The following is a 22,500-nucleotide window of genomic DNA, read 5'->3' on the forward strand; positions in this document are numbered from 1 at the left end:
TATCTGAAGTGTCTCGTGTGGCAATGAAATCAAGTCTTCGCGGCCGACTTCTAAGGTGACTTGAAGACTATTCTAGCAAACATATTATTTTCTTCAGCTTAGGGGGTAAACCTTTGGAAGGCTGTGATGTTTTTGGAAACGTGGAAACTCCCTTGAGAAACGGAGTCACTTGCTTCATCTAACCTCCCAGCCTGCTTTACCTGGACAAGGTAATTAATAATACAATTAATGGTTAATGATACAATTAATGGGAAAAAATATAATTGCCAAATGAGCAGTACGAAAGTATAATACACGTACTCTCACGCTTGGCCCAGACTCAATCCAAAAAGGATAACAGTGACTGCCATTTGTCCTTACGATCTAGCACATTGGATAGCGGTGACTGCTTCAACCACAGCGAAGTGCTTCCTAGCCTTAGTTCTTCACCTCACCGTTTTTATGACTTAACTGTGTAATATGACCTCTACCCTCGTGAGATATTGTGAAGTAACACCATATCCATTTGTGTGCCCAGCTGTAAACGAATGTCGGCAGGCTTTGTTCAAGATGTCAAGGAATTTGCTACCCTATTACTGTTGTTAGGATCATGCCCACAGCCATAAGTGTACATTTTTCATTTAGTCTCTGTCATTTTCCTCTGTAGAAATTGTACTGCCATTCAAACCTGCTTAGATTTCTTAACCTCTTCGTTACAACAAACAATGCTATTCAGGTTCGACAATTCCTCTGGCAAACTCAAGACACTTTCAGTCAGCTTAAATGTCACCCAAGGCAACTTTATTCGCTTTAAGGCGATCTACCTCTATATGTGGCATTCCATGACTATTGCAATGAATCGCAGGATGGCAAAACATTGTAAGGTCAATGGATGGGCATTTGTCGACAACTGGGACCGCTTTTACGGTAAGAATAATCTATATACATGGAACGGGGTGCAATTGTCGCCCAGAGGATTTCGGCTCCTTGCTGAATCCCTTGAGCGAGAAAATCTTAAGTCGTACTTGTTCAGTTCCCTTTCGAGGTGCCATACTTTGTTTTGATTCTCCACAACAAATTTCGACATGTTTGTACTCCCTTTTCTGCCGAAACACGAACTAATTAACTTTTACCAGCAGTTTATTGTCGTGATGATCAATTTCTCAATGTAGAGTCAAATTCAATTTCATGTGATTTGTTCTCTAAACCCCGCATGAGTTTTATATGAGACTGCTTGTTAGCCTGATCCCCAAGAAGTTTGGCTCGATCGCATTGTGGGCATTATAGAATATGTGATCAAGCACGCTGAAAGAGTTATGGGTTATCCTATTTCCTGCTTTATTTACTGGTAATTCAGCAGTTCTTGTGAAATTACTTATTTTCTCCAGAGGGAGGCTTAGTACTATCATAAGCTCCTCGTCCCCCACTCCCCACAAAAAAAAAAGAAAAAAAAAAAAAATGACACCTTCGTTCTTCCTTTTTTCCCTCAGATGGTTCTGCCACTTCGACGACGACAACTACGTGAATGTACCTCAGCTCGTGGCCACCCTCGGCAATTACGACCCCCACGAAGACTGGTACCTCGGCAAACCTTCCATCAGAGCACCCCTGGAGATCATCAACCGAGAGAACATATCGGTAAGGGAAATACACACAAGCGCGCGCGCGCGCACACACACACACACACACACATATATATATATATATATATATATATATATATATATATACATACACACATACATACACCAATGCCTTTTTTCCCCTTACAAGGGAGGTAGCCTAACTCAAAGGCATAAATCTATTCCCACCCATTTCATCCCCACATACTCCACTCCCATTCACCACCCCTTTCTCCCTCCCTCTTTTCTTGGCTCCTCCTGGATGGCGGGTCATCCATGCATCTCGCCCACTTACACACACACACACACACACACACACACACACACACACACACACACACACACACACACACACACACACACATGTATAGATATGTATATATACATATATATATATGTATATATATATTTATATATATATATATATGGTACGTACATTTATGTGTGGATGTATGTGTATGTATGTATACATGGAGCCAAATGTGGAAGGAGGATTTCAATGCCAAGAAATACAAAGTACCAGAGACCATATAGATGCATGGAATCCTGGAATAGAACATTGAAATGACCGCAGCTAAATATTATAGTTAGAGAGGAAAAGATAGGACGCCACGAGTTTAACTCTTTTCCTATATATTTTCATTGGGTAAACACACAAACCCACACACGCACGCACGCACGCACGAACATAAGCATTTAAACATACACACACATGCACACATACACGCACAAATATGCACGCACTCACATGCATGCACATACCACACAAACACACAAACACGCACACGCGCGCACATACGCACGCAAATAAGCACGTACACATAATCACACACACACACACACGCATAGACACACGTGCACCCGGTGTGTGGTGTGTGAGTGGTCTCAGACCTACCCAGAGATCGGCAAATAATGAGCTCTGAGCTCACTGCCGTAGGGTGGTGTCTGGCTGTCTCGACAGAGACTGCAGCAGATCCGAGATCCGAGGTGAATACATACTCGTACACATATACACATACACCACACCATGCTATCATTGGGATGCGACTTCTGTTAATAATTATGTGAGTAAAGAACTTAAGTTTGAAAGAGATCATCCGTGATAGAACTCTCACCTTTGTCCCTCGGAACGTTTCAATCACTGGTAGCCGTTGGGGATCAAACCGACCCACTTATTGTAGTTTCGAGGTGAGTTCTATGAGCATCACGCCACACATGAAGACAATTACTCTGCAGAGACCCGAATTGTTCTTGCGATTCGATATAATGAGAAATGGCTGGAGAATGGGTGGGGAGAAGGAGGAATAGGAGTTTAGGAAGATTAGAAAGAGGAGGAAGAGGTATAGAGAAGACGGGAAAGGACGAGGAAGAGGAAGAAGGGTATGAGAATGGTAATGGTGATGACATTAGCAATGATGATGATATGAATTAAAAAAAGGAGGAGGAAGAAGGAGAATGCGGAGTGGGAGGAAGAGAAAGATAAGTACACGAAGAGGAAGGAAGAAAAGGTCACCTGTGAGATGTAATTAACTTCAGTGGGATTGAATCTTCCAGGACGTTTACCTCTTGTATCCGGCACAAAGGAGATGGAAAGTCAGAAAAAAGTAATCCAATCCGTTACAGTAGTAGCGAGTAACAGCTGACCGTGCATGGCAAAGGAAGCCTTTTCTAACGGGTCATGATCAACTGTTGCTCAGATGGGGATTAAATATTCCGCCCCCTTTCTTTGTTCTGTTAATTGTAGTCCTGATCCACGAAAAAGTGCTGCCAACCTAAGGCTCTGTTATCGCTCGAAAGCAGGTCTTCTGCGCCCGCCTACTCGGGGATGCACGGCGTGGCCGGCGTGTGTAGGAATGTCTGCAGCACGGGACATAGTGGAGATGAAAGCAGTTGGTGGTGGTGATATGTGGAGGTGGTGGTTGTGGAGGTGGTGGTTGTGGTTGTGGAGGTAGAGATGGTGGTGGAGGTAGAGATGGTGATGGTCGTCAAGGCATTCTCGTAAACCAACCAGCGTGTTTGGTCCAATAAAGATAATGATGGGATAAAGGGTAGCGTTGTCGACCACACACACACATACAAAAAAAGCCCAATTATACGTGTTAGATTCTATGCATTGAAATTCCATTAGATACGAACTCAGGCGTCGATACCAACATCGCTTAAATGCACATATTGTACTGGTGTTTATGTACATATATAGAAGTGTGATTCACCTTGGACTTAGATCATGTGCTGGATTTGTGATAGACAGAGACGACTCTCCCGTTTGAGAGCTTAGAGATCATGTATTGGCCAATATATGGATAATGCCGTGATTTTTCACACGTATTACCCATTCCCCTATTCACTGGTGACAGTATCGGTTTGTAATATCGAAATCGGGACCTCACACGTTGAACACCGAAGTGGCGTGTGTGTGTGTGTGTGTGTGTGTGTGTGTGTGTGTGTGTGTGTGCGTGTGTCTGTGTGTGTGTATGCGCGTGCGTGCGTGTATGATTAACCACAGTTGTAGATCACGTAGTGGACACGTGGTTGACAGCTATTAATCTTTCAGCTGAGAGTTCAAAGGCAGAGTCATAGAAGTAGTAGACAAGTTATAAGGAGCAATATAAGGAAACGACAGCAGTGGTACAAAATTATCACCAGTACTTTACATGTTTTAATTAACAGACAAATTATGTGCGGTTCTGGTCCGTAGGTGCATCCAAAAGCATTCCTTAAGTTATTGGCTGCATGCACAAGCACAACACGTGATATAAGACAGTGGTGAATCACACACGCATGCACACACACACACGCATACATACACACGCTCGCACACACATACATAAAACACACAAACACACACACACACACACACACACACACACACACACACACGCACACACACACATAAAAGCAGAATTGTGGGAGGAACCTATGGACTGGTGCAAAAGATTAAAAATGTCTTTTCATGGTATGAATGAAGAGATGATGAAAAAAATAATAGAAACTCTGATCCGGTCAAGACTAGAATATGCGTCTGTTGTGTGACCCATACACAGGGTGAAGGACATAAGCAAGATTAAGAACATACAAAGAGCAGCATAAACCAAATTGATCCCCACCTTGGCAGATAAACCATATCAGGGGAGTCGAAAAGCACTGGGTCTACCAACGTTGACAAACCGAAGAGAGAGGAGATGATATGGCAACTACATTTATAGATAAGATCTCATGATAAGGGATAGGATGGCTTAAAATGTTTATGAGAACAAATTCTAAAGAATGTGAAGAAATATTGTTTTCAATAAAGATGAATAAATAATTGAAATAGCTTAAAGTTATATATATCCCAAGGTGGAACGATGCGTGGATTCATATCTTCTGTACGATAGTTGTAAGATAAGGATATAGCTAGTGTTGGAACTATGGATAAATCTGAAGCGAGATATGATAAACAAGAGAATAGTGGACGGGAGCCTATAAGTGTTGATCCTTTCTTGTGTACTACAGTTAGGTAAATGCAATTACGTAACATACACATTCTCGCCCTCCCTCCATAAACGAACACACACACACACACACCTTTAGTTCGATGAATTCCTTTTCCCATGTGTATGTGTATGTGTGTGTGTGTTTGTGCGTACGTGCCTGTGCGTGTGAATTTATGTGTGCGTGCGTGTGTGTGTGTGATTCACCATGATCTTAAGATCATGTGTTGGACTCGTGATCGACAGTTATTTCCCTCCCGTAAGAGAGCTCAAAGCTTAAATATGACCGATGTATGAGTAATACTGTGACCTTACACGCACACACAACCCCGAACTCCCCGCCCACAAGAGTTAGAATAACGATTCGCAGCGCAGCGATACTGAAATTATTTCAGCCTTGGGCGGGATTCGAACCCGGACCGCCGTAGTGTGTGTGTGTGTGTGTGTGTGTGTGTGTGTGTGTGTGTGTGTGTGTGTGTGTGTGTACGTACACGCATGTATATTTATCTAATTGTGTGCAGGAAAGGAGTTTCCTTCATGGGATTCTATCTTTTATTCTCTGGTTGTCATACCAAGTTTTAAATTCGTTCATGGTTCCAGCTACGGCTACGTCATCTATTACAAGAGTTTATGCATTTGTTGAGGAAACTGTTTTCTTTTAAGTCGTTCCGGGATGTGGTCTTTTCTTAATTTGTTTTCATGACTTCGTGACGCCTTCCCATTCCAAAACAATCTTGTCCACTCCCTTCAATTGCCTAAACACCGGAATCAAGTCAACGTTCACTTTGTGGCCCTTTAATGATGACGAATACAGTGTTTCTGGTCTCTCTTCGTATGCTGTGTGTGTGTGTGTGTGTGTGTGTGTGTGTGTGTGTGTGTGTGTGTGTGTGTGTGTGTGTGTGTGTGTGTGTGTGTGTGTGTGTGTGTGTGTGTGTGTGTTTTGTCACTTCAAAAGTGTGCATTTATACTATAATAACACCCTTCACAAATCTCAACACTTGTAATCTGTATCTCAACATGCTTTACTAAAATGAAGGATAGAGAGAGAGAGAGAGAGAGAGAGAGAGAGAGAGAGAGAGAGAGAGAGAGAGAGAGAGACAGAGAGAGAGAGAGAGAGAGAGAGATTTATGGAAAGGCGAAATCTGAATGAGGGAACCATACGAAGCTAAAAACCGAATATGGAACGGATTCAGTGTGAGGTTAAGGTAAATCAACGGAAATTTAATAAAATGGGATAAGTTTTCATGGAGGTAACGAGATGTGAAGACAAAAAATCCTGATAAAATGAGAAAGAAAGTGTCAAGTATTAAAGGGAGATGAGATAGATAGGAAAAAGAGATAAGAATTGGAAGAAAATAATTATGTGAAAAGCTTTATCGAGAGACCGACTGGTGGTCGAAATGAGGATGCATACTCTTGCACTGCGGTTGCTAGCATCTGCACCTGCCCTAATAGTCTTTCGTCAAACAGCATTCGATGAGCAGGCAGGTCTTTGAGGTAGGTGCCTACGGCCCTACAGGCAAAAGCTGCACTTTGATGTGGCTACAGGAAACTCTTTCAGAATATGAACGCCCAAGAACATGACCGGAGATGTAGCATGTCTGTTGTAGCGATGGTTACGTAGGTGCTTATTTGTACAAAGTAAGTGATTGCCTTATGAGGCGCTGTTGGTGGAGGTGGTGGTGGTGGCGTGGGTCGGGTTTTAATAAGGGCGGTGCAGGCAAGGTCATCATATTTGGAAAAAGCTAAGTTTGAAAAGGAAATAGGCAAGGAATTGGTTTACTAACAGAGTGGTTAACAAATGGAATAGACTTAGTAACCATCTAGTGAGCACTGAAACAATGGGTTATTTTAAGGGAAGATTAAATGGTTTATGGACATGGATGACAGGTAGAAATAGACATGGAACTGACTAGTGTAGGACTTATGGTCTCATGGATTCTCCTCTATGTTTATGTTATGTAAGGGACATGGAACTGCCTAGTGTAGGTCTTATGATCTCTTGAAGTCTCCTCCAGGAACTGACTAGTGTAGGACTTAAGGTCTCATGGAGTCTCCTCTATGTTTATGTTCCTATGTAAGGGACATGGAACTGCCTAGTGTAAGTCTCATGATCTTGAAGTCTCCTCCATTTTTACAAGTATATTCTTAAAAAAAAAAAAAAAAATTGAAGAGAGCTCGAAATGTGCAGCAGGGCCGTGGCGGCGGAGAATGCAAGGATGGTTGGGTGGCCGGCGGGGGGCTGACATCCCCAGCTGAGTCCTAACCCGTCTCATTAACTGGAAAAAGACAGGGAGGCAGGAAATTTTGACCTTCGGGTGTGAGAATCATCGCATCGCCTAGGATGTAGTCTGTGTGTACTTGTATTACATGCACAACGTTGCTTCCGTTCTCTCCCCCCACCATCACTCTCTCTCTCTTTCCCTGTGTGTGTGTGTGTGTGTGTGTGTGTGTGTGTGTGTATTCACCTTGGTCTTTGGATCACGTGTTGGACTCGTGATCGACAGCTATTTCCCTCCCGGAAGAGAGCTTAGAGCTGGTATGACCGATCTGTGTGTGTGTGTGTGTGTGTGTGTGTGTGTGTGTGTGTGTGTGTGTGTGTGTGTGTGTGTGTGTGTGTGTGTTTGTCTCTATCTCTAGAAAGCGAAGGTTGTTTTCCCCAGATATCGCGTATCTGTCATGAACTGATTGCGAGATCCTGGAACTTTTTTCTCTCCTTATCTCCGTTTTAAATAGGATAGTAGGATCTTGAGGCGAGACTTGAGGACAGGATATTTGTAAAAGGAAACCCACCTGCTGCCTGCCCACGACCTTGAAGCGGTCCTCCACGTGACCTGTTCCCATCAGGAAGTTGCCAAGAGTGAGACGAGATCTGAGACTGGCAGTATATTGAATCACCATTAAACTCCTCTCTCAGTATATAACAATAAATTCATTCCTCCATTTAACACTAAGAAAACCTTCGGCGATGGTGCGTGATGATGGGGGCAGGAAGGAATCTGAAGAAGCTCTTTGTCACAATTCTGTACTGGTGGTGATGCAGGACCAGAGTTTGCTCCTTTGGGAATAAGGGACGCGCTAGACCTTAGTAGCAGCCTGTACAACGGGGCAGCCCTTTGTAAAGTTTATGGGATCCACCCTCCCCAACCCACATGAGGAAGAGGCTAGGAAATGTGCTTGAAAAATTACATCACTACCACAACCTGGCTGGGAAGCCGGAATCAACAAGGTTATCAAATGCTGTATGGATGATGATGATGATGATAACGACGATGACGATGATGATGATGACAATTATGATAGTAATATTGATGATGATAAAGATGATGATGATAATGATGATGATGATGATGATGATGATGATGATGATGATGATGGCGACGACGACAATTATGATAGTAACAATGATGATGATAAAGATGATACATACATACATATACCAAGGCTTTTTCCCCCTTCCAAGGGAGGTAGCCAAAAAGGGAAAGGCATAAAAACACTCCCACCCATTTCATCCCTAAATACACTCCACACCCCTCCCACCCTCCCTCTCATCTGAGCACCTCCTGGATGACGGGTCATCCCTGCACCCTGCCCACCGCCCTGGGTCAGAAGCAGTGTCGCAAGACACAGTACATCCACAGCAAGGCCGCTTCATTTAATCGGCGACCCCCCTCTCCGTCCCCCGTCAGTTCATGATAGCACTATTACTACTACTACTGCTATGATAATAATTATAACAATAATAATAATAATAATAAGAATGATAAATGCAACAATCAATGCGGTGTCCCAGGCCTCCCATGCAGGAACCGCCCCCCCCACACACACACAGTTTTCAAATAACCGGGAAAACCTACGGGATCGGCCAATGAGTCACTCAAGGAAGAAATATTGTGTTGTCCAGGTATAGCCAGGGTGGGGCAGGCTAAGACAAGATGACGAGTTCTGTGCCTTTTGTGTAAAGGTTCACCTAGGGCTTATTCTGTATTGGTGACCTGAGCTCTGTCATTGTAGTCTACAAAGGATTAAAAAGGCGGAGCATGCCGACAGGAGACCTTTTGGTCCATAACTAGGTCGGATGCGAAAAAATTTAATAATGATAAATAAAAAATATAGATATAATAAAATAAATAATATATAAAATAAAGAAATGCATAGGTATAGTTAAATACTAAACAAACAGGTGAATAGTAAATAATAATAAATTGACAGAACTAATAATAAATGAAAATCAAGCAGATAATAAAGACAAATAATAACAAACAAAAAAACAGATAATATAAGATAAATGGCAGTCATTACAGCATCTTGCTTAAGTCTATCTCTTTGAGCGACCATAATGTTGTAATCATATCACCTATTTCTCTTCGATCTTTCAAAGTTGGAAGACCCAGTGTTTTTGGTCTCTCCTCATATGGTTTATCTGCCAGGCTGCCCTTTGTATTCTTTCGATTTTACTTCTATCCTTCTCTCTGTTTAGGGACCACATCATTAACGAATATTCTAGTCCTGGACAGATCAAGGTTTCTACGAGTTTTTTTTGTTTTTTGTTTTATAATCTCACTAAACACACAATGAAAAGCCACTTTAGGTGTATGTCTCTTCCACAGTCCTGTTGGTATATCTGTCAGGTGACAGGTTGTCTTTTATGACCACTCCCAAAGGTTTCTCCTCTTTAGCTATTGTAGATTCACTTCCCAAGGAATAATTGAAAGATTGTTGTTGTAGCTGTTGCCATATCCTGTACTCTTTTTATATCGAAATTGATTTTCCATTCTTGGATCCGTGCGAAAATAGTGTCTACATCTTCTTGTAATTAACTACAGTCCTCGTTTTTCACTCTTGTGTGTGTGTGTGCTTGCGTGCGGGTGTGTGCTTGCGTGCGTGTGTGTGCTTGCGTGCGTGTGTGTGCTTACGTGCGTGTGTGTTATGTATGTTTGTTGTGTGTGAGGGTGTTTGTGTGAGTTTTTTTGTGTGTGTGTGTGTGTGTGTGTGTGTGTGTGTGTGTGTGTGTGTGTGTGTGTGTGCTTGCGTACATGTATGTTGTGTATGTTTGCTGTGTGTGAGGGCGTGTGTTTGTATATGTGTGTGTGTGTGTGTGTGTTGTGTGTGTTTGTTGTGTGTGAGGGCGTGGGTTTGTGTGTGTGTGTGTGTGTGTGTGTGTGTGTGTGTGTGTGTGCGTGTGCACACGCGCGTGTAAGGTCACAGCATTACCTTAAGTTCGGGCCATATGTGAGCTCGTAACTCTCATCCGGTAAGGCGATAGCTATCGATTGATCAAGACCATAGTAAAAGACATAGCAAGGTAAGTTATACAATTGCAAATAATAAACTTTGGAACATAGGTGCACGTCATATACGGTCGAAAACTGCACACGTGCGTACAGACGCACAGTCAAATGTATAATTTAAGATGCCGAAAGGCTCAAGACCCCAAATAAGACTCTCATTCTTATTTTCCAGCAACGAATATCCTTCTGGTTCGCGACGGGCGGCGCTGGATTCTGCATCTCCCGCTCGTTGGCGCTCAAGATGATGCCCATCGCTAGGTAAGCAATTCTCCTTCATTTCCACGACCTTGAGTGCGCACGCGCAATCATGCTTGTATGAATACAAATGCGATGGTGTACCTTTCATGTACGGATATGGAGGTGGAGCAGGAGCCTGATATCTGTGATTGCAGGAAAATTATTGTAAATTGCTCTTGTGTGTCTCTGGTTCAAATACAAAAGTGACTTGCATACCCCATAGGAGTGTCCCGGTTTTTGCCCAAGCATGTGACAGTCATATATATGCTTCTAGATTTGTTTTTAGTCTGCTTCTCAGCGCGTGCCAAATTTAAAATCCTAACCCTTAATTGTAAATGCAAATGCGAGCGTGTTCATGTGTTTTTATGTGTGTGCGCGGCTGTTTTTGTGTGTGCGCGCGCACATTGTGTGCGTGTGTGTGTGTGTGGTGTGTGTGTGTGTGTGTGCGTGTGTGTGTGTGTGTGTGTGTGTGTAATAATAATAATAGGTTTATTGAGATGGCAGTGATACACTGACAATAACACAATTGAGCACTTTTATGAGTAATATAGTAATTATAAGAGTGATATGCTTAGTCTAAAATTTATAATGAGTTTATTGTGCGGACAATGGATGGAATGGCACTGTTCTTGTGTGTGTGTGTGTGTGTGTGTGTGTGTGTGTGTGTGTGTGTGTGTGTGTGTGTGTGTGCATGTGTTTATTTCATCCACAATATTCATGGACGTATATGAACATCATAGGTAATAGTACCGATTCCCGTTCAAGTTAGTCTCGTCTGTCTAATCCGATATCTTTATCTTTCTGCATGCTTCCTTTGAGTCTACTGTTTCCTATCTCCCACGTTAATCTTCTGTGAAGTTATCGAAAGCTTTTTCTAGATACAAATATACATAGTCCATCCAATCATCTTTCTCCTTTTCTGAAATCGGGTTGGTTATCTGCCAATACCAACGTTTCCTTCGAATATTTTGTCCATTTGTCTTTCAAATTTTGGTCATTAGGCTGTCCAAGGACAATGATTTAATTCAGAGGTTCCTCCTTGCTTCTTCTCGTATAAATTGGAATCTTTTTTGCCTTTTTCCAGTCTTGGTCCACTCTATCTTCATCTAGAGGATATGCAGTTACCTCCTGTATTTTGTCCAAAAATCGTTCTTTGTATTCTTTGACCATTTAATTTGAAAGTCTTTCATCACAATCAATTGTCTGTGTATATGTGAATGCCTGGGTGAGTGTGTATGTTCATTATCATCGACTCCTGTACTATTTAATTTCTTCTCAAACCCCGTCAGATTGTGATAAACATCTACAACTTCTCTGAGATGCCATATACGGTACTAGAACACAAATCATATTACTTGTTGCAAGATCAAACCGTTGCTACATTCCCCAACACACCCATCCTTACCTCCATCTCCTCCCTCCCTTCCTCTCCGTCTCCCTTCCCCTCTTCCTTCATCCTCCTCCTTCTTCTCTCTCTCCATCTTCCCTCCGTAATCGAGTTGTAGGGAGCCACTGCCAACAAATATGCTGTTGTCCTTGGCTTACTATCCATTGGCTTCCAGACTTGTGTTTTCGCTTGCGTCTTTGTTGCGTATGTGAGAGGGACGTTTCCTTGCTTACTGACGTCTGTCTTCTTCTATTTGTTCCTTAACGTTCCGGTGCCGTATATGGCCTCCATTTTTTTTTTCTTTTTTTTTTGAGAAAGTGGAGTGTAAAGAGGAGGAAGAAGAAGGTTGTGGAAAAGGGAAGAGGTTAGAAATATGCATTAGGAAATGCATTACAAAGGATTACAAAGGCGGAGCATGCCGACAGGAGACCTTTTGGTCCATATCTAGCTCGGATGCGAAAAAATCTTAATAATAATAAATAAATAAATAAATAAATAAAAATTATAATAATGTAAATATCAAATATGATACATAAATAAATGCATAGGTGTAGTTAAATAATAAACAAACAGGTAATCTGATTGTGAACACGCTGTAGAGGTGTCGCCAGTCATGGTTTAGTTAACTGTAACTCCACACTCATAAGCCATTGTGTTATATATATATATATATATATATATATATATATATATATATATATATATATATATTTTTTTTTTCCTCTTCCCTGTGCTTTTTTAAGGAGGTCTGCACAAATATATAGTTGCGCAATACTTAATAGGACATGAACTTATATAGCGAGGACATCAAAGTAGGCGAGTCATAGAGGTGCAGAATTTGTGATTTCTTTTCTTCTGGTGTTCTACTTAGACTGCACGATACCGTAACGCAACATACCGGTTATGTCGCAATAAACGTCAGGCGTATTTATTATGTAGATGATGGGCGGACTCGAACCTCGACTTGAACGGGATGGCAAAAGACCGCGGAACTTTGGTGACCAGATAGGTCCTCAGCGAAAAAAAAAAAAAAAAAAAAAAAAAAAAAAAAAAAAAAAAAAAAATGGCGTGTGACCCGGGTGATAGTCACGGTGCTGAGTTATATATTGTGGTGTTTCACTTTCATAAGCTCATATTCTTTGGGTGGCACCAGACACTCATATGAAAGAAACCTGCCGAGTTTAGAAGATCAACCCTTTCTTTAATGAGTGGCACTTCTCCTGCCAGCCGGGTCTGCCGCCTGACGTATTCACAATGTTCTCCAGCTGATATCAAGCCATTTCATTCAACTATTGGAAGCTCCACCAGCCTGTGTCGATTGGGTTAACCGGATGTCCATTGATGCGTTTCAAAACGCTGCGGCGCTACCATGCGGAATTATTCGACCGAGGGAAACTCTCACCGGCTTTAAATTGAGTCAGGTCGTACAACACAACGATTGGTCGACATTGACAATTGCTGTAACAAAGGGATATTGCAAGTACGCACACTGTCCAATTTTTTTATATTACAGAAACGTTACGTAACCACCTCAGGACTGCGGCCAGTTTTGCTTGGAACTACTAGGGTGGTAGGGTACTCTCGAGTGCAGTGCTGGGCCGTTGCGACACGACGTCACCGTGCAGTTGTCTAGTGAAAGCTGTTTTCGCTGGGGTGCGGTGTTGTGTCAAATACTTTCGGTGTTGAAACCCAAGCAGGCGATGGTGATGATTGGTGAAAGGGAAAGTGGAAGGGCCTTAAGGTCGGGGACGGGAAAGAAGTGGAGAAGATAGTGGAGAGAAGTTGAGGAGCCGTTTATAAACAAGGCTATGAATATATATGTATTCATTCATTTATCTGTTTACTTATTTTGTATCTTTATTTTATTTGTTTATTCACACACACACACACACACACACACACATATATATATATATATATATATATATATATATATATATATATATATATATACACATACAATGTTCTTATTTCTTTTACCGGGTGAAAGTAGCAATACGCGTGTTAAGACTTCATTTGTAAGACGGAGCAATATCGATGGGAGATGAGTGATGAACGAGAATGAGTCACAGCAATTATACATAGGATCGGAATTAATTGCAGATTATATATATTATCATACAAGTGGTTGTGGGCCCTACTAGATCCTCCAGTCCACTTGCTCTAGCACAAGGCCTGCAGTTGTAAGTAACGACGTGGAGAACCTGTTTTGTTGAGGACTTTTTATTTAAGCTTTAAGCCCAAGTTGGGGTGCAGACGAGATTTTGATATACTCGTACAGATAAACAGTGCTGTTAAATACTTGTACATTTGTATCTAGATAAGGACATTCCATGTTGTGATGTTACATGAATATATGCAATAACCTTCAAACGCACAAATGAATGCTATTACAAAGTCAAAACACCATTGCAGTGGGTTAGAATCAAGGAGTGATTAAAATAGTTGGTGCAATCGACGGCCGAAAGATATCGTTGTAGTTCGCAGGACGACGCAGGCAAATTCATTTTATTTATTTATTTATTTTTTATTATTATTTTTTTGGCTGTTATCATCATCATCATCGTTGTCGTCGTCGTCATCATCATCTTCATATTCATCATCATCATCATCATCATTACCTCTCGTGCATATTCCATTAATATTTCCTTCGCAAAGTATCGTTAACAATGCTTAGATATTAGCAATACATTGACCACGTGAAGGTCCCCATGATGCCAGGAAACATGTAAACAAGAAGACCAATGATACAGTTTTAAAATGTTGCAATATTGCTACAGTAGTTAAATCACTAGAGATATGATGATAATGAGAAGCATTAGTCGAAATATTAACAATATTGGTAACCAATATATATCTTTCTTTTATACCATACTTGTATCTACAGGGGTCACTCAGCATTGATAAAAGTCAGATATAATCACCAGACGTGTAGTAATAGTGATGAACATAAGTGAAACTACTAAGAATAGTGGTAACCAGAACTCTGGTTTGATAAAGATGAAAATATGACCATATAAGTCTAGAATCGGTTAAACTGCGCCCATGGTACTGAATAGGTTCCCGTGGACCTTGTTTATGTACTATCGCGTGCTGAGGATGGAGGACATACCGGTATAATCGTAAATCATAGAATGACCCCTTCGTTGTAAAGTTATTCCTTAACTGAATAAGCGTGTATATAGTGCATTGTAGTGAAAGTGTTAACCAGACCGAAACAGCCAGATTCCTTCTTTATTGCTTCAGAAGCGGATTTGTTATATAAGCGAGTCACATAAGAGCCAGTTATATACTGTGACTTCAGGTTATCATGATCCTTTCGAGCCTTGCCAGCCTGCAATGAGCAGAATAACAATTGGTCAGAAATTTGGCTTATGGTTCATAAAAGTAAGCTGACTATTAAATGAAGACTTAAATTGGGTACAGCAGGTGCGGGGCTATATTTGTAGAGTACCTGGCCACGAACCAACAAAAAATAGTAGACGAAAGTAAAGATAATTAAATCTGTTATGACAATGAGTAAAATGTGATTACAGGCCCGAGCCGTGTAACAGCATGATCGAGTTTATTAGATAGTAAGCAGATTGTTCTTAACGTTGCACCAGGAAAACACAAAGAGCCGGTTCATCTTGTAACTAATAATACCCTAATCACATAGTCAAATCATACATTCTGATGATGCTATAAAAGGACAGTAAATTGTCTCAGGATTACAGACCGTAGCCTCTCAAAGTAAACAAATGCATGAACGGTTTTTATATGCAAGTATAATTATTGCCCATTATGGGAGTGATTTGTATCATGGGTCAGATTGTTGATAATTTTGCGCAATTATCTTTAGTATTTTGTCCATTATGCGACTCCACTACTCATGATTTCCAAAACAGTTTAAATTGCCATTATGGTCAGCAGTGGCCAAAACTACCTTCATGAGATTCCATGATATTATTTTTGCACATTGACAGCAACAGTACAAAGGCGTTCTCAATAGTATCGCTATTAGCATAGATCCGTTACGCTTTGAGCCTTTATTGAACTAAAGACCTTTATAACCAGGTTGTCTATGTATATATAGTTACATAGATACAAAGGGTCAGGGAAATATATACTGATGTGCATGGTGATCTTTTTTTTTCTACTCTGGAAAAAAATATTAAAAAGGGATGCGAAAACAAGGTTTACGTTTGTCATCATACCATCCGTATTAGGTTTTATTATTTCAGACATTACCACTGATGTAACCACCAATCACCCGTACTATTCAATTCCCTTCCTCCACTTCAACCTCTACTGCCGTCGCTACTTACATGTCGCTGTCATTTACAAAGGATTACAAAGGCGGAGAACGCCGACAGGAGACCTTTTGGTCCATATCTAGGTCGGATGCGAAAAAAAAAATCAAAATGATAATAAACTAATAAATAAAAACTATAATATTGTAAATAACATTTCGATCCCTCTGTAGCAAACCACTACGAACAACCAACACTCCCAGTACTACACTGTTACCGTCATCGTCATAGTCGTCATTGTCATCACTACCAACAACGGCTATTAAGGCAATGGCCATTGGCACCATGAATAATGATAAATCTGTACCGTACGTACTTCCATTCACAATTCGGGACTTCACAACACCCTACACGAAATCAGAAGAGAATTGGGAACAAGGCGGAAATGAAACGTCCTGGGGGTGGCACCTCGCTAAATATAGCAATAGACAATGTAATGACATATTGGAATGCAGAACCAACGAGGATGGCGGGGCGGGACACATTAACCAGATTGGATTTACCTCCGGCTAGAGACCCGGATGTTACAGATTCCATGGTGTACCTGTGCTCTATGGGGAAGAGTGGTCATGTGGTATTGGAGTTGTTCCGTGTGGCCGTGGGGAATTCAGCACAAGGAAAATGCCATTTAGACAGAGTAGATAGAATTTGTGGAAAGGCAAGTTTTATGGAATTTGAGAAAAATTGTCGAGAAAGCAGAGCAGAGTTCAAAGAGTCAAAGTAGATTTACAGTATAAATGGGACATCTGTCTGGATATTTACAACTTGAGGTGGAAAACTATGTATCGAGAACGAAAGGAGGAATAACTTCAAAGAAAATGTGGATTTAACTAATTGTAAGTTCCAGCAAAAATGGAGAAATAAAACACGGGAAAGGTGGAAAAAGAGAGAAACCATTAAATCTAGAGAAGAACATAAGATATGTTGAATCTGAGTTGAGAAATCTGAGTAAATTTGGCGTAGGAAAACTCAGAATGACGGCGTGGGTACTTTGTTCCTTTACGTTTCTGCTGTATCCCTTCCTTCCTCAGAGAGAATGACAAACGTAAGACAAGATCCTTACGAGCACGCACGCACACACACACACACACACACACACACACACACACACACACGCACACACACACACAGAAGATACAAGAGGACACGGAAAGAAAATAAAAAAGACAATTATAGAAGAGACCTAAAAAAAGAACAGCTTTCCCCACAGGGTAATAGACGTTTTGAACAAGTTAGATGAAAATGTGGTATGTGCAAAAACGATACACGAATTTAAAAACAGTCTAGATAAAACGAGATATGAACACGGGACACTACGAGCATAGCTCCCCTTCTCGTAAAATACAACTAGGTAAACCAACACACACACACACTGAGAGAGAGAGAGAGAGAGAGAGAGAGAGAGAGAGAGAGAGAGAGAGACGTACGCCTATTTCTGAGTACAAAAAGCCGGCGACCATGCCAAGGCAAGGACCACATGAACACGGGATCTGCCAGCCATAGCTTTTCTAGATTTTGAGTGACAGCGGCAAAGAAAATACCAAATCATCTGTTGCCCCGTGCTATTGATCAGGCTTACACGGCATCTCTGGGAACCAAAAACTGCTCTGAAAATTTGGGGGCTATCCTCCTCCGTGCAGTGTCTCCTAGTACAGAACTGACGACCCTAGACGAATCAATTTATCTAGAAGGGGTCAATGCACTCTCGTGACTTTTACAAGTACGCCCCACCCTCATTTTGCCAAACTCCAATCATCACAAGTCTTTGGTTATCCAGTCGGTGGCCCTTCACGTTGACCCTTTTGCTTCCCAAGAATTGATTCATCATCGTTCTAATTAGCTTTCTTCCATGAAAAGTCGCTGAGTCAGTAACTTCCTGGTTACCTCGCTAACCTCAACACGTCCTCTACAGCCTCATCAGGTAATCGTCTTATCCTGCACTCTCCTCCATAGACAAGTAATGGAGTGTGAAGTTGACGTAGGTGGCAAAGAAAACGGAGAAAAGAAAATTGGAGAAAAGTATATATAAATGTGAAGGTGTGGAATAGGTATATAACTTTTAAAACATTTGAAAGGTGTGCAATAGGTATATAACTTTTAAAACATTTGAAAGGTGTGCAATAGATATATAACTTAAAACATTTGAAAGATGTGCAATGGGTATATAACTTTTAAAACATTTGAAATATAAGGTGAGGAAGACAGCAAGAAACAGTGATAAGAAAATCAGAGTGAAATAGAATGAGCACTGAGTGAGAAGAACACAGGAGAGACCCATCGAAAAAGTTTGGACAACTGTTGATGGAAGAAGATTGAAAGGAAGATAGAGAATAAAGTGATAAAGCAGAAAGAAGGATTGACAGTGGAATTGCAGAAAGTGAGAACAACAAAGAACGATGCTTGGGAAAGAAACAGCTAGAAGAGAGGGAAATTAGGGAAGAAGATTAAATTATTTGCAATAAAATCTAATATGTGTGGTTCATAGTTGATGGTGAAACACAGGCTTTGTTTTTCAAACAAGGAATGTTAACAGTAAAATCAAGCTTTACTTTGAAAAAAAAAAAAAAAAAAAAAACATGTCCACTGACAACATGGCAAACTCTGTGTAGGTATTATGAGATTATTTTTCGTAAATTACAGACTTTTATCCTACGGTTTTCGTGCAGAAGTTCACATGTGTTTAGGATTTTGTCTTTGACAACGTCATAGCTGGCACTGTCTCAGCGACAGTCGTAAACATAAACTTCCTTGTATTTACCCAAGTTAGGTTTAGATTAAGACGGGCCAATGCACTCTTTCAATTTTAAATTAGTGAGCCTTTTTTATTGCAAAAAAATTCCCTGATCTTTTTCTTAGAATTGTGGGAACAGTCTCGTGTATCGAGTAATATCGAAACACTATTAATGTGGTTGATTATCAACCTACAATTATATCGTGGTTAGACTGTGCAGCTGAGATCTTTGCAATTCTCCCTAATGTATTTTAACTTGTGCCTCTAATTTGTGAACCTTTATTTTATGAGCCTGTATTTTCTGAGCCTCATTTTGTGTCTCGGACTATATTTTCCGAGCCTCAGTTTTTCCTGGACCTCTATTTTCTAATTCTCCATAAGTGGCTCTATTTTCTGGTTCTCAAGTTCCAGTTCTTCTAATCTAATTTGAGCCTCTACATCTGGTGCGGCTGAAATCTATTCCATCGTCTTACATGGGCAATATATCATTTTCGACAAGCGCGTTAACGAGCTCCATAAATATTTCATAGTTCTTGTTCCCTTCGTCTAATTTTGCACTGCACTGTTAGTCTACTTCCACAATCTCAAACATTCGTGTGATGGGCAGTTAAATTTCTTACCATTATTCATTAAGGGAAGGATCTTTTAGAATTTCTTGTGTGTGCCTATTTTCGCATCAGGTTGATAGAAGATAAGACGTCTTTAGAAAAGATGAAAGTCATCTCGGTATGATTAGATGTCTCTCAAATAATTCTAGAGGTTCAATAAAATAGTCTTGAGTCTTGTAAGGCTTCAGCAGTGAATTGATTGATTGAAAGAAATTATATGAAGAAACAAAATTATCTGAAAGTGATCCTTGTGAAAAGGTGTGCCTCCTTTTTTTATTTTTGGCCTTCAATCACCCAAGTATTTTTCACAACTTTGTAAACACAGTTACAAATCCATTCAATAATGTAGATATAGGTCATGTGTAATTTTCTTCATAATATTAGGAATAAGTGTACACGAATTCAGAAATGAGTATTCACGTAATATATGAATTTCAAGATTGTGATGTTAAACTTTCCTTCTGAAATGCAGAGCTTCTTGGCGCCACGTCGTTCCCCCAATTATAATTTTGCCATATTTATATATTTTAACATACAACCTTCAATATGCATGGCATGTGACAATATATGTGTATATATACATATATATATATATATATATATATATATATATATATATATATATATATATATACACACACACATACACACTGAATGGTTCCCAGTGATCAATTAATATCTTTTCCAACCACATATCACTTTTAATTCCGTACCATCGCAAACGAGACTGAGAATCGCTCGAAGGAGGCATCCGTGGAAATTGAAACGTAGACGAGCCGAGGATTCGAACCCAGCTAACCCGTAACAAAGTTACACTGACATAACCCAAAACGTGTGTGTGTGTGTGTGTGTGTGTGTGTGTGTGTGTGTGTGTGTGTGTGAGTTTTTGCGCGCGAGAGTATGTATATATATATATATATCTATATATATATATATATATATATATATATTATACATATATATATATATATATATATTATACATATATATATACAGTATATACATACATGCATACATTGTGTGTGTGTGTGTGTGTGTGTGTGTGTGTGTGTGTGCGTGTGTGTGTACATACGTAAATATATGTATGCTCGGCCACATCATGTACACCTTCGCTGGACGTGTGTTCCCCTTCACCTACAGCGGTAGCACCGCCTTAGAGAGACTCTACAAAGCCTTGCAACCTTAATCACGAGAAACACAATTAATATCAACAACTACCAGACTCCTTTCGAGTAGGGCGGGTGCATGTGCTCGTGTATTCACTTTATTGTAATATATCCTACAAGAAAGAAACTATGTGCGTAGAATTCAGTTTCTTTCTTCACCATACCTTGATTTAAATTCAGTCGTGGTTTTAGACGACTATGACATCCTGTTGTTTATTCCATGCGAGACAGAAAGGGAAAAGAGAAAGTATATGTGCGTGTGTGTGTGTGTGTGTGTGTGTGTGTGTGTGTGTGTGTGTGTGTGTGTGTGTGTGTGTCTGTGTAAGGAAAATACGATCTGAGAAAGTAAAATTTGGGATGTAAAAAAATATACGCCGGTATCGATAGTAGAAGGAATTGTTTGCTAAACTATTAAACTGCTATTAATCCGGTTATACTTGCACGTTTTAGAATTATAATTTGATTTATGTTGTGTGTATATCTTTGTATGTATATGTATATATATATATATATATGTGTGTGTGTGTGTGTGTGTGTGTGTGTGTGTGTGTGTGTGTGTGTGTGCAGTTGTTTTCTTGTAACATACAAAATTGAACCATTCAATTCTGGAGAGCCATCCAGTTTCGAAATATTTCATGGGTGTTTCATGATCTGGTCGCGATTCTTGAGATTCAAATCGTTGCTTCTGGTTACGTGTTTTCACCTTTTTCTTAAATCCTTTGTTGTATTCTTTGTTTTACAGTTATTTTCAATTGTTGCTATTTGTACTAAATCATATACATATATTTAACATAAAAATCGAATTAGAATATACGCGATCCTTATTTAATTCATGTCTCATCGTTAATCTTACCTTTGTCTGGGACACAGGAAAAGAACAATCGTCCTATTTTCCTGGAGTCGCAAGGATCATTTTCCTGTGAACCCGCTTCCTGTTCAGAAGAGCAGGGAATTCGAGATCCTATGCACATGCGCAGGAAAGGCGGTATTCCTATGAACGTTAGGGGCAGGTGATACTCGACGGTATTCACTGCTGAGTTGCATGATCGAATCGTCCATTTTTTCCCATTGAAAACTAAATAAGGTATAAAGATTTGTGAATAAGTTACGTTTATTTTACGCTGGGAAGACCTTGAAGAGTTTTTTCCGGAAGATGAAATAATTTAATAAAGAAAACGTAACGAGATTTCCCCCCAAGAAATGGAGATAATTAGATGGTAGTTGGCAACTCCAATATTTACTAGTGGGATTGTGACGAAAACTTCAACCTTGGCGGGCAGATGTTTAGGAACCTGTTTGAGATTGGTGCACACACACACGCGGAAACAACCACTGGCACTAGTTTGTGGAAGGACAACGAGGGGAGTGCTGGATTGCAGTCAGTAGGCCATGCACAAGAGACAGAGATAGAGGTTAGGGTTAGGGACGGGTGTTGGACCAACATCCATTCTCTGACGTCATAAATCTAACTGCATGGAATGAGCCGAGGTTACTCATTATATATGCTTATATCAAGGCCCATAGAATCCACATATGGAAGGATTGCTCGTTGTTACTGGGTATACATAAAACATACTGTTTGAGTTTGCAAATCCTTATAAGTTACTCTGCGTATTAACTAAGTGCAAGAATGACGGTACACCATTTGGCACTCATATTCGCTAGCCGACAGTATCCACATCCGATATCAATTCATAAACCAGCCATGCGATTT

The 22,500-nt window shown here is 40.4% G+C and overlaps 1 protein-coding gene across 1 annotated transcript in view; it reads left to right on the top strand.

Moving 5' to 3' along the window:
• The window catches only part of LOC143020400 (fringe glycosyltransferase-like), a 120,747-nt gene that overhangs the window by 86,354 nt on the left and 11,893 nt on the right, over window positions 1-22,500 (top strand). The window contains exons 4-5 of the mRNA XM_076176823.1: window positions 1,470-1,617; window positions 10,538-10,623. Coding sequence (XP_076032938.1) covers window positions 1,470-1,617; window positions 10,538-10,623 — 234 coding nt within the window. The remainder of the gene's footprint in view (window positions 1-1,469; window positions 1,618-10,537; window positions 10,624-22,500) is intronic.

The sequence above is a fragment of the Oratosquilla oratoria genome, chromosome 39, assembly GCF_046742065.1.
Source record: "Oratosquilla oratoria isolate Oo_2021 chromosome 39, ASM4674206v1, whole genome shotgun sequence".
In the NCBI taxonomy this organism is placed as follows: Eukaryota; Metazoa; Arthropoda; class Malacostraca; order Stomatopoda; family Squillidae; genus Oratosquilla; species Oratosquilla oratoria.